Source organism: Hyalella azteca, unplaced genomic scaffold (genome assembly GCF_000764305.2).
Source record: "Hyalella azteca isolate HAZT.00-mixed unplaced genomic scaffold, Hazt_2.0.2 contig11130, whole genome shotgun sequence".
Classification (NCBI taxonomy): Eukaryota; Metazoa; Arthropoda; class Malacostraca; order Amphipoda; family Hyalellidae; genus Hyalella; species Hyalella azteca.
The window spans coordinates 32,906-46,426 of NW_025941139.1; the positions used below are offsets into that span (position 1 = coordinate 32,906).

At 39.4% G+C, this 13,521-nt stretch overlaps 1 protein-coding gene and 1 long non-coding RNA gene across 2 annotated transcripts; both read right to left on the reverse strand.

Moving 5' to 3' along the window:
• Positions 1-4,699: 4,699 nt before the first annotated feature.
• On the reverse strand, positions 4,700-10,489 carry LOC108674025 (solute carrier family 22 member 15). The gene is made up of 6 exons (XM_018161923.2): positions 10,457-10,489; positions 9,414-9,571; positions 8,420-8,592; positions 7,864-7,922; positions 5,737-5,856; positions 4,700-5,132 (listed from the first exon to the last, which is right to left on the reverse strand). The coding sequence occupies exons 1-6, from the start codon at positions 10,487-10,489 to the stop codon at positions 4,875-4,877; spliced, it is 801 nt and encodes a 266-aa protein (XP_018017412.1). The 3' UTR covers positions 4,700-4,874.
• A 1,263-nt stretch (positions 10,490-11,752) lies between these two features.
• LOC108674038 lies at positions 11,753-13,521 on the reverse strand. The gene is made up of 3 exons (XR_001931017.2): positions 13,337-13,521; positions 12,220-12,325; positions 11,753-11,999 (listed from the first exon to the last, which is right to left on the reverse strand). It is a non-coding gene; the product is annotated as an uncharacterized LOC108674038 (long non-coding RNA).

Genomic DNA, 13,521 nt, shown 5'->3' on the forward strand with positions numbered 1-13,521 from the left:
TAATATGTGTACGGGGAGGATTCATTCCACCAATATTAGTTTTTTTTACGTATTTTTTATGTATTTTTCTGTAACTTGACAATGTTGATACTATTCGTCCCTGGATATTTCCTCATTGATATCTTCCTTGTTGAAAGATAATCTCCTTCACTGCGATATGTTCATAAACATTTCCTTGTGTTAGCCTTCCCTGTTTATCAAGTCACGCCCTTGGTGACGTAAAATAGTGAAGCTGTAGCTATAAGCTCTGTCTCGAACGATTAACTTCAGTCTAGGGTGGGACCGCATCAGGTATACCCCATTGCTCTTGTCCATGTCACACAGGACGGTAACGCTAATTCAACGTCAGTGTGCAGAACGCTCTGCGGATACACTCTAGACTGATTCTTATTTCAACCGGACGCTGAAGACATCAATGTTAAAGCTCCAACTTATAAACTTAGATTATCCTAAACTGTAAGCCGAAATATAATACTAAATAGTATTCTGTAATCGTTTACGCTGTTCCTCAATATCCTCAGGTCCCGCTATACCGAACCAACCCTTAGGTGTTATTTAATTGCCATTCATTTAAGAGATGCACAGAAAAGCAACCTCTTACAGTGGCTCAACCGAACTGTTAGCAAAGTGATTATTGAGTGACTTAGATCAGTGAATACACATAATCCTGTGTAGGAGGAAGTTTCCGAAGATTTAAACTCTCCTGCATCTACTACTTCTACAATTTGATCAACAACAGGCGAAAAGAATTCTGAGAAAATAACGACTACGGCTACAGCAACTACAAGACCCCGCATTATACTTCAGCGCAGCTAAGTAATAAATTGCACGGGCTATATTTAATCATCATAGCGCGACATTAGCAGTGCATCAACGGCTAGCAATAAGCGACCTTGTGATATGCACATTAACGATCGACGCCATGCCTCATGACTCTCTCTTCGCGTGTTTCGTGGAAGGGAGACGTCCAAACAGAAGATGGGGAGGCGAGAGAACATCGTTGGTCGTTGCTGCCGTCTGGAGCATCGACCTTTCAGCCAGAAAAAAAGCGCCAGCAGCAAACCAAGTGCCACAGTCCACGTGCCACACGATGACTGCACATCTATCTCCACGTGCCACATTAATTTCCTAGGGATCTACGCGTGTGGACTTCCGCAAGCGTCGGGAACTTCCTCCAGCAACCAAGCTGAGTATTTTTCCCCCTTTTAAATGAGCCTGTTAAATTTATTTATTCTAACAAATGTGCATAGTTAGTTACCTTTGCCGGAATAGCGTCAACGGAGAAACTCTCTATGTATGATCATCTCCGCACCATGCATGCACATCGTATAACGAAATTAATAATGTAATTTTAAGCATGTTCTTAATTATAGTGTATTGCCACATAATCTGCGCAACCACACTGTGAGTGCTTTATTTCAAAATTCAAATGTCGACGCAACGTTTTACTAGATTACATGTAGTCTTCCGTGCATGCAAGTACTATAAGAGCCCTGTTCTTTCGCTATAAACACCTCTTCTAATGAACGCGATCCTATGCATGTTAGATTGACATATAAATGATTCTATGGGCCATGATGACTTCATGAGAAGCCATGCTAAAGACTAACCGACCACAGGCTGACGCAATAACGTTGATCTCAATTGAGTCAACTCTGAAAAGATGATAGGTGCAATAATGCAGATAAAATCCCATTCATTATTAAACCTAATACTGCAACCCCTCTTAAAAAATAAATGTGATGCTTCGATCAATATTTAATACAAAATACCGTTATCGCGCTTTGGAACTATTGTTCCTCAACTGATCGCGTATTTCTGCTGAAAACTGCAAATTAGTCGTAACTACTATTACTATGAATCGCGTTGTAAGCAATCAATCACATTCCTATTTTCGATCTCCATGGCGCATTTAATCGTCTTGCCGTTGCAGTCCAGCTCGCTAAGTTTGTTGATCCATTCTACCGTTTCGGAGTTTGTGTTTTCTCTGACGTAGTTGACCTTACTTTTCTTTGAAGTATCCCGCATTACAGTTGTGAAAGCACATTGAAGTAAGTGGTTCTTCTTTTAAGCATTTCTTCCCGTATGCTGGACACGGTTTACCGTATGTTGGAAATTTGTTCTGGTCGAATTGGCAGGGTTTTCCATTAAACTTACATTGCCGCTGGTACTTCGAGTTTTTCGAAGCTTCTTCCTTGGAGTCGATTACTTTGTTTGCTTCTGGACGTCCCCTCAGGGGGGACTTCTGACGCGTGTCTGCGCGTCAGAAGTCCTATGGGATTTCGCGTTCCTAGGGGATTGTTCCTGAGCGCCCCACCGCTGAGCTCAAGGTGTCTGGCTGCAGGTCTCAGTTGTGGGGTTAAGTTATTATGTAGGTAGGATTCATTGCATTTTCCTTCTCTGTCTCTCTCGTGCGGGCGGCCGACGTCCCGTGTCAGCGACCTCTTGTTTGAGTGTCTTCGTTTCTTTTGCTTTTCACCTGTACCTCCTTGTCACTTCGTCTCTTTGAGATGACCTTACCTTATGATCTTATGATGAGTTTAGGACGTCGCAGTCCACGGTCACGCTGATGCGCCGCCTTCGTCGTCCTCCGTCTCCGAGTCGTCGTCGGATGTAACGTTGGACGTGTTCCGTCTATTAGCCCTCATTTGGGCACGCTGATGCAAGATGCTGTTGCTTGTCGCTTGCTGAAACAGTTTTTACAATAACACAGTTTTTACAATAAGAAACTCTGGATTGATAGAGCCGAACGAGACAATATAGCGGCAAAGCACTACATTTTAAATGAATGAATGACTGACATTTGCTGCACTGAAGTACAAGTGTCTCATCACAGAGCTCCTTGCAAATTGTGCACAAACTCCTGATAGTCGGTTGCGTCACAAGACATTTAGCCATCTTATCCGGATTTTTTTGTAATGTTTTGTTATTACACTGAATATTTTGAATATATATTTACACTGAAGGTTGAAATTACTACACCGAGTATTTGAAAACACTACACTGAATGTTTGAAAATGTTGTAATGAATACTTGAAAACACTACGCCGAATATTGAAAATTGAATATTGAAATTGAAAATTGAATATTGAAATTGAAAATTGAATATTGAAATATAGAATTTTGAAATTGAAAATTGAATATTGAAATATAGAATTTTGAAATTGAAAATTGAATATTGAAAATATCACACTGAATATTTGGAATCCTACACTGAGTATTTGAAAATATCACGGTGAACACTGAGCTATGCCTTTGGCCACAAAGCTTTGTCTAATGTCCTGGAGGCTCGACAGGATGTCAGTCATAAATACCATGCATAACTTGTAGGCTGACCAGTGTCGCTTCACTCTCCTAGCTTCGCTGCTTCATTCGCCTTCACTGCTTCACTAACCAATTACTGCTTTATTCTATTATTTATCTATTTCACTGGTTTATTGCAAGAAACTCGACACTCTGCTTCACTACTTCACTTAGTGAATGTTACAGTTTTACTCTTCAGAACTGTTAACGCTTTTTTACCGAGTCCTATTTATATGTAAAGGAATAATTTCCTCCTGAACGCTTCCACACTGATAAATTATATTTACTGACTTCCCTGATATCCCGCCGAAACACTGAATTTCATCACTTGGGCCCAAGCTGTACAAATTTACAACTGGCCGACAAAGAAAACTAACCGTCACACACGATTATCTCAGCTCACGCAACAGTTCCAGAGAGAGCGGACACGTGCTTTCTCGACCGCGTCTGACAGCGTGACAGGGAAGTCCTACACGCCGGCAGACGCTACATGCTAACGCTGCTTCTTTCGAGCCAGCTTCAGCGGGCTGGACAATGAGACCTTCCGCCCCTTGTGGGTGATGATTAATTTTAGATTTGAATAATTGAGACCTTCCGCCTCTTTGGCGATGTTATACTTTGACCTTCGGTGCTAAATAGCTTGATAGCTGAAGCGCTAGCAAACCATCATACTACTACTACTTTTTTTCATTTTAACCGCTTTTTCATTTGCTTTACAGATATTCACTGTTTTCTCTAACGTTCTATTGCGTGTCTTCAGTAGTTCTTTTTGAACGTTTGCATCGTGTATTCCTGATACAATTCAATTTTTCAACAATTACGTCCTACAGTTGCTGTAGTAGCTGCAAGTCTTAATTAATCTCTGAAGTTCGGCGTAGAATAGTTCGAAACATCCTCCTTCTTGATTTCTTTGGTTGAACATTTATCATTCGTAGGCTTCGGTTACTTCTCCGATGATGAAGTTGTCGAACGCTTGAATAATCTGGTCGACTGTCGCGTCTTCTGCCAATTGGAATGTGCCGTACGCATCCAGGGCGTCATCCTCGAGGCAATGTATGAAGAGTACTTTCTGCTTTACTACATGTAGAGATTGCGCTGCAGTCCGTTATCACGGTGTTTGTCTCCCAGCGGTGCTTGAAAATTTTCTAATTCTTCACAGCCCTGATCCCTAACCTCATGCGGTTAGGCATTTTCAGCGCCTCCATTTTAGTGTATGTAGGCTGAGAGCTTCTCACTTCCATCTTTTCAATTAATTAATACCATCCGCTGCCACCATGTTACGTAGGCTAGTCGAATAACTTCCGATTCCTAGCTGAAGCGGAGAAAGGCAGAGACAAAACTAAAGACTTTGGGAATGTATTTGGTGGAATAGCATAATACATAAACACGTTACAGATTATGGTGCACTGGACGAAATATTTTTTATTTCTTATGTCCTTTTGCTGGGTTTTGTTGTTACCGCTTGTAGCTTAAACCAATGGCAGGGTTTACTCGCATGGTTTGCATCCATACTTTTTTCAGTAACTTTTTAATGCTCACTGTAATAGAGAAGTCGCCACCAAGTTACGTTTTCAATCCTGCCTGACATCAGCAGTTGCCGTCTCTTGCTCAGTCGTACTATGAAGGCTTTCAGTAAAAGTATTCTCAACACTTTTATATCGAGGTTTTGTAACAAATTGACCTTTTTCTGAGCTGTTATCTTTTTCCGAGCTCCCAAGCGTCTGCAGCAGCGGCTTGTTGTTGGTCTCTGGCAGCAGCAATATCAGGAAGGCTGCCAGACCGGCGAGAATGGCGTAGATGGTCAGAGGCAGCCATGATAGGCGTGCAGGCTGGAAAAAAAGTAGATGGATACTGGTTATAAACTAATTTGAGGAAAATTTATGCCATTAACTTAAATTAAAAATATAAATTTTAAAAAATGTAAAATGAACATTATTTAAAAAAAATTAAAAATAATATATTTTACTATTAAAATTCAAATGTTTCCGACTTTATTAATAAATTAGTACTCAAATGTTTGTGCTCTGCATTGCCGAACGCCTTTACATTCTGAACATCCAACTGGTCAGTAATAGTATAAGTTTATTTCGAGGCTAGTGAGAATTGTTCTACAACTGCACGTGAACCTAAAGTTTTCGCAACATGAAAATTTCTTTAGTTTCATTTTGTTCAAATGAAGACAGCGTGTGAATGTCGGACAAAATTCAAAGCGTTTTCGAATTTTATCAGTATTTTATTTCATACTTTAATTTATATTATATAAACAGATTTTTATCACATTCATCGATACCTGCACCACAAGCCGTGTACGAAAAATTAAGATTTTCAAATGTGGGTTTGAACGTCCAGATTAACAACAGGAAGGAGTCAGGACTTAAGCACCAAAGTTGAAAATTTCAAGAAGGTTCCAAATGAAATTCACTGCACACGAACCAGTAAAATCTTCAGTAACGGAGGGATGTTGAAGCCAGCGCTCGTCATGAAAAAAGCCAGGCTGGTGCCAAAAGATCGAATGGATGTGGGAAACAATTCGCTGCTGAACACCAAATTCACCTGAAAACAACATGGAAGCCTCAATGAAAGAAACAAAAATGTTGCTTAACGGGTGAAGTTGAATCGTAATGGATGAAAATTTCGAATACTCCCGAACCATGAAAGTAAATTTCGTTGTAGATGTTTGAATATATGTGATTTCCTTACCAAATAGCGATTGATATCTGCGATATCGATTTCCGAATTTACAAGGGATTGAGTATATTCATAAGTCTGAGGTTATTGGTCTTGATACAATCTTCATCCATCGGTAACCATTAATTTCCTTTTGATTTTTGTTTCCAATATTCAAGATATTATGCTTTCTTTGTGACGCATGCCTTATATCCCAATGACTTCAACGAAAATTGATCCATTGATTCTTTCTAAGGAGCATTGTTCGTAATTTTCGAATTATCACATTTCGTGCTTCGCTTGTGACATGTTAAAAATTGTTAGTATTGAAGTGCGTTCCATTAATCTAACAATCCAACTAACACTAGTCATTAAGATTAGTGCGTTCTATTAATCGTCCTATTTAGACAAATCTTAGACAAATGCATTGCGAACTGACCGAGTATCGCAGCGTCTAAAATTATTAGGAGCTATTGTTATGATCCATTTTCAAGTAACTACTATATAGATGCATTATACCTCGATTTTGCCATGGCATTCGACAGTGTCCCACATGAGCGGCTGTTGCGTAAATTGAAGTCTTTGGGAATTGAGAGTAATGTACTCAAATGGATCAGAAATATTCTAGTAGGCTGTCAGAAGCTGTGTCTAGCGTGTGCTCGATGTATGCTGACGACACAAAAATTTATAATACAGTGAAGAATACGTCGCAAAATGTACAGTTGCAAGGTGATCTTGACAGGTTGGTTGACTGGGCTGATAAGTGGCATGGCCACTGGGCAACGTGGCAACGTTTTAACGCTGACAAGTGTAAAGTAATCCTCCTTGGCAAGAATAATGAACAGCAAGATTACAGTATGAGAAGACACTGTTGCAACGACAGAGTGATGTCGAAGTCGACAATGGAAAAAGATTTAGGAGTTAATGTCGACAATGAGTTGAAATTTTCTAAGCCTATTGAAGGTCAAGTTAATAAAGCCAATTAACGACTTGGACTGATCAGACGCTTTTGCGAGTTCCTAGATGCAGAAGCGATGAAGCAGTTGTTTGTTGCTGTTGTGAGCCCGAACCTAGATTGGAAACGTCATGTGGTTACCGAAACTTGAAAAGGACAAAAATTTAGTCGAGAATTTTCTAAGACGTGCAACAAGGATAATTCCGGGCTTGAGAGGCAAGTCCTATGAGGAAATATTGAAGATTATGAAGCTTCCAAGCCTCAGTTATCGAGGTCTGCGTGGTGACCTCATTGAAGTATACAAGTATACTCATGATTTATACAAGGTCCCAGAAGGATTACTAGAATTTGAAACAAGAACCAACACCAGGGGCCACGGCTATAAACTAAAAAACTGTGTTGTAGCACATCCATGCGACAACATTTCTTCTCGCTTTGAGTCACAAACATGTGGAACAGCCCCACTAGCTGTTAGCATCGTTCACGCTCCAAGTATGAACGCCTTCAAGAACAGACTAGACGACACTGCAGGTGTGGACAGAATGAGACAGAACAACCAATACATAACACTTCATAGCAAACTTGAATACAACAGGGTTTAGTTCCGGTATATATATATATATATATAACAGCCAGGATTCATTTTACGCGAGAACCGAAATGACAAAACAGATACAATAATAGCCCTCAATTCCAACTACAAGGTAACATTTGAATGCCTCTTGTAAATATAAATACCAGCATGCTATTGATTTTCTCGTTTTCTGCAAAAGAGAACTTTAGAACTAAAGTCATGCGTTTCTTATTTACAGAGAGTCTTAACTTTAAAGTATATTTGAATTTGAAATTTCAGTCGGTAATACAATTGGTGTGTTAATGAGAAAATGAATTCGATTTTATAACTAACGTTTTATAATTAACGTGCTCGTAATGCGCACCTGAAATACGCTGCAGATCATAGTATACCCGGACGCGGTGAGTACCATGTTCAGCCAATCTGTAATTTGTTGCATACATTTAATAATATAATTTGTTAATATCAGTATTTGTTTCATCATATTATTTATTATTTGCATTATTTAAAATACGTCACGTTATTTACGCAATGGATCGACTAACGGCGGTGCCTTGCAAAGCTCAAAGCCCAAGTACACTGATTTATATGAAATTTGCAAGGTTATGAGAGTCTAACTGATTACATTTGCCTGACTAAGATTTTTACACGTGGAAATTAATACACCGGTCATGAAATCGGATTACCAAAAAATCAGGCCTCTCCTCGCAGACCGCAGTGCTTTTTCAAGATTCGACTGCTATTGTTTGGCCAAGCATTTTTAATTATCCAGCAATTTGAACACAGTTTAGCTAGCTCTTGAGTTTCGTTCAAATTCCTTGAACTTCAAATCTTTTATTTATTTGATTGCATAACTTGCATTATGCCATAATTTCTGCTCATTCGTTGAACTTAATTGCGTCAACCTAATAGCTACTCACAATTTTGATATCCTATGACAATGAGAACCACGACGATGATTTGCAGAGCGCAAGTGAGAAGAAGTCCTCCTATGAGGAACTTTTTCCTGCCCAGCCTCGCAGTGATGGGAGCCGTGACCGAATAGGCTGGGATTTCGGCAACACCCAACACGGCCATAGCCACGTAGGGTGAGCTGACGGGGGCAAAGGTGCCATGACGTTACCCAAATCATGGTTTAATTAACTGAATATTTTCAATATTATGTCATAAATCGTACCACCGAATGCCAAAATTAGATTCACAATTGTTTCTCATTTTTAAAAGTCTCCTGAGTAGAATGAGTTCTCATTTGAAGTTTTATTTTTTCTATTTACCGTTGTAACGTAACTTTCGCCGTGATTTTCAGTATTGTCACTGTCCAGCATGCAAGTCCCGTCCATTTGGCATTCATTTTTTTTATTGTCACAAAATGGCTCGATTTTGCCAATTGTTACATAAAATATTGTCATACCGAAAATTGTTCATAGCACAAAAATATTGTTTATCAATTGAAGAATTATCTGCTGTCATTGCTATTAACTTGAAAAGACGTAATAACTATAGTCGTATAAGTATACAATGAAGTTAGAAATAATTCTTGCTCTGATTTATTAGCCAACGCCCTATAAATTTGTTTTAGACTAATTCCTCTGGCGTTCTAAATTGACTAATTGATTGACAGTCCTGAAATTGAACGTGAGACTTATTGGAAATTTTCTTGACAATCTCAACTTTGTTAAGCTCTTTACAAACAAATAACGCTTGTTGACACTGATTAGTCCTATCAAATGAAGTACAATTTAAAGGGACCTTAATTTTAAAAACATTAACAGATAAATTATGTTATTAAAGCCTACATTCATCCTCTATATCCCGATTTCTTCGTTTATGAAACAGCATCGGTAGACGTTACAACAAGCATATACAATTAAACACAGAATAGTCTCAAATCAATTTTAGACGACTTTGTCGTACGGGAATTGGTCAGCGCTGAGCGGTATGCTGATGTACAGGCAACTCTGCATCAGCCACACAGGCACCAGAATGCCGGTCACTCTGCGCAGGTACGGCGACGACACCAGAGACTTGAAGCGGGATAGGAGCGTAGAGGATGGTTTCTCCTCGCATTCTTTCTGTGCTCGAAAAGCAAGTGCAACTGTTTTATTCTAAGTATCTCGGGTGGACGTTTTTACGGAATTAATGAAGATTTTATGAAGATGGTCATAATTATATTATTTGTGTTAATTCACTATACATTATTTCGATTGGAATTTAACCGTGAGTGATGTTGCACAGTCCCACCGGAGAAAAGAAACAGCTAGAGAAAGATTATCTTTAGCTTAAACCAGAAACACTTTGATATTCGTGAGAGTGTAAGATGAGAAACGTTGTATTCGGCCTGTCTCTTATACACATCTAGATGTGTATAAGAGACAGCAGATGATCTATCAATCGATCCCTCACAACAGATTCCATTACCTTGCAAACGACACTTGTCAAACTGACAGGGCGATAGTTGCCCGGGCAGCTTTTGTCACCTTTTTTGAATAATGGTGTCACTTGAGCTTCTTTCCAGTCAGCCGGCAAAATTCCTTCGTTCAAAGTTTTTCGAAAAAGTGACGTCAGAGGGCCGGCTAGGACAGTTGCTAACTCTTTGAGTAATCTGGGGTGGAAGCCGTCTGGTCCACATGNTCGCCGAATTTGGGGAGACCGGCCGTAAAATTTGTCCGAGACGTCTCCATGGCGAGATCGCGCAAAACTGAGCAAACTACTCAGATAAGTCGGTACCGTGTGGACGCTCTAAAAATTGCAACGATTTCATTCCGACTTAAAACTGCGCAGACAAATCGTTGTGAAAACTGAGCGTGTGGACCGGGCTTAACCTATTCACGCTGTCCTGGCTTGCAACATTGCAGTCAATGACTGACACAATTGGACCTTCTATCTAACTTCCTGCAGCCAATGAGGTTAGGTTAGGTCCGCTCAGGTTTGTTTTGGGTGGAGAAAGGTTGCCTAACCTGAAGAGGTTTGGTCAGATGCCGTATGGTCATGCTTACCTTTGACAAGCTTTTTTTTGTGGCTGTGGACATCCGGTGCTATGGCTTAGAGCACTTGACTTCATAGGCAGTTATGCCCTCTAGCGTTCTTACCTACGGAAAGATATATGAACCAAGTGTTGTAACGTTTCGCAAAACTGGCCTCCTGCATGCGTCCTCACCCAGCCACCATCTTGGTTATCTAAACCACATCTTGTTAGGAACTTCATTCCAGGGAAGTGAGCAGAGTTTCAAATGTTAATTTTAAAACTGTTTGAACAGACATTGATACTAGACATCAACATGGCTATTTATTTCTGTGAACTACTCTAGTCTACATTCCATTGACAAGTGAAAAGTTCAGAGTATTGAGAGTACACTCTCCTCTGCTCAGTAACTGACCTATTGTGTATATAGGCGAAATTATAAACATTGTAGAGAAACCGATGAAGAATCGGCAGGCGAGGATGCTGGTCAGGTTCGGTATAGTGACTAGGAGTGTGGTGAAAAATGCCACCAGTGCCGAGCCGTACCACACGGTGGGTTGTCGACCGAGCCTGGCGAAACACGTACATTATGAAGCGACATCTTGTATCTTCTACTGTGATTGTAAATTCAATGTCAAGCCTTCTTTTTGAGTACTTTCATAAAATGTGTACTTTAATTTTCGTTATTCAAAACGAAAATTTCGGAATAAATACGTTACTAACTACGTAACCTTACTTCAAAGCTCAGAAATTTCGTTAGGTACAATTTTATTTGGTTGATTACATTAATAGTTTCTTGTAATATTTAAAACGTGAACACAATTCTGAGGTGCCTTCCCTTCAGAAGGTGGGCTCATGCATTTTCTTGATGATGCTGGCTTGACCAATATATGATCCCTCAGTGTCAGTCGATGAACCGGTGTCAGTCGTGTTACCGATGAACCGCCCGAGATTAGTAGCATGAATTTGCTTAAACTGCAATTGATATGCGTAATACTCACGAATTGTGTGGTTGAGGATTAAGATTATTCCACCAACTCACTTGTCGGCCAGCAGCCCCCCGACAGGACAGCCCACCAAGGAACCAATCGTGAACATCATTTGAAAGAGCTCTCGAATGTTGGCTTTGGAACACACCAACTGAAACTGTAGTGAAGCGTAACATACAATGACAATTATTGTAAGGTCATAGAATTTTAGTATTATTAACCCCTGTAGCTAATTTTAAACTGAAATCAGAGGCATTGACTCGCAACATTCATGCAAAAAACGCCAATTGATCAATGCTGCTCTTGATGAATTATTAAATGCGGTTGGAACCTGAATTTATTTTGAGCCAATTTCTCCAGTGGTGAAGTTCATCCTTTTCGACCTCCTAACGAACACTAATATTGAATTCTGATCTTTGACTTGCGATCATGAGTTCACTTGCCTCTTCAGTCAGGGTGAAATGATAAATTTCATGCGAAAATTGATACAGATCGCAGCTCCGCGAGTCATTGGACTCAGCTCCTGCCGGCACCTCACCGCATTCCGAACTGCATAAAGGAATTAGGAATAAAATGCGATTATTTTACTTTTTCAAGTAGAGATTTATTCTGGGATGAACAATGAACGATTTTTTTTGCTCATTCAGGTAGAGATTTATTCTGAAGTAGCATCGTGGTCATCGGAGACTCCTTGGCAATCGAACAATTTGGCAATGCAGCGGAAGTGAGCGAAAGCAATGCTATATAGTATATATATATTAACACTCACGAATTTGTTGCAATGACGTCCGGTTGATGTGTATTGATACAAGTAAACTGCACAGGTGGAGCTATGAACTGGGATCCCAGGAGATTGATCACATGCGACATCGGTCCTGTGTGATGTCCATTGATTAGAATGATTTATATTTGCCAAGAGATGTATACTTACTATGTGAAATAAGTGGAAGTACAGTGCGGAATCGCTGAAACCTTCGGCGTGGCACGGATGGAATTTTATATAATACGTAGTATTCTGATTTTTCATAGGGTCGTTGGAGGGAACTCGATATGAAAAAGAGTTTATTTTGGCTTGAGGGAAAGTTTAAACACAATGGAATTATTTTTGTACCTATAGGTTCTAATGGTTACGCATCTATTTGGGTTTAAAGTTTTAGACAAAAAAGTCTAGACTAGAAATTTAATTTTTTACTTTCCATGCATTTTACGAATGTACGAACATAGAGCTACCAATAATGGAGCCATAAATTTACTTATATTTTCACAGAAGAAATGTCGAGCTTCAAGTTCTTTTTAATAAGCTAACTTCTGGTTACCATGTATACAACGAAAGGCTTGATTAGAGATTTAAATAAATACACATCGGTAGTTTTATTTTGCACAGCCGTGTGCGACCAATGAAAAATTTCCATTGCCCGACACGCTGTCTTTCTGATTGTAGATATTTTTCGTGCTAATGATATATACTTATCTGGAGCATGTATTCATGCGGCAGTCTTTAATGATGGAAAATTATACGGGTAGAGATCTGTTGCAATCGCATTGGAGGTAGGACGTGAATATCCCAGAATAAAAATTATTTGCTTATACATCGTACTATTTACTATGCAATGATAAATTTCCCCGCAAAGAAACTATAATTTTGTATCATTAGAAAACTCATGGTGCAAAAACACATCGCATGTTGAAAGAGGATCGTCTTCAAAAGGTTAATTGAAGGGCAAGTCAATACTGTCATTTGACAAATGATCTCGCCATCTCGCGAAGCATATCATTAACAACTAATATTAATAATATTAATAACTGTAATTTCCAACAATCAATCTTTGTCTGTCATAAATCATCAAACGGAAGACAAAAGAGAACAAGGAATAATAAATTCTCACCTAGTGATGCGACAGTAAAGATCAAGTAGGTTGATGGTCCCACACCCAGCGAGGTTATGATCTCGTCCATGCTATTGAATATTTATCGGTCTGTTGAACAGTTGTGTTGATTTGATCTATCGGTCTATTGAACAGTTGTGTAGATTTGATCTATCGGTCTATTGAACAGTTGTGTAGATTTGATC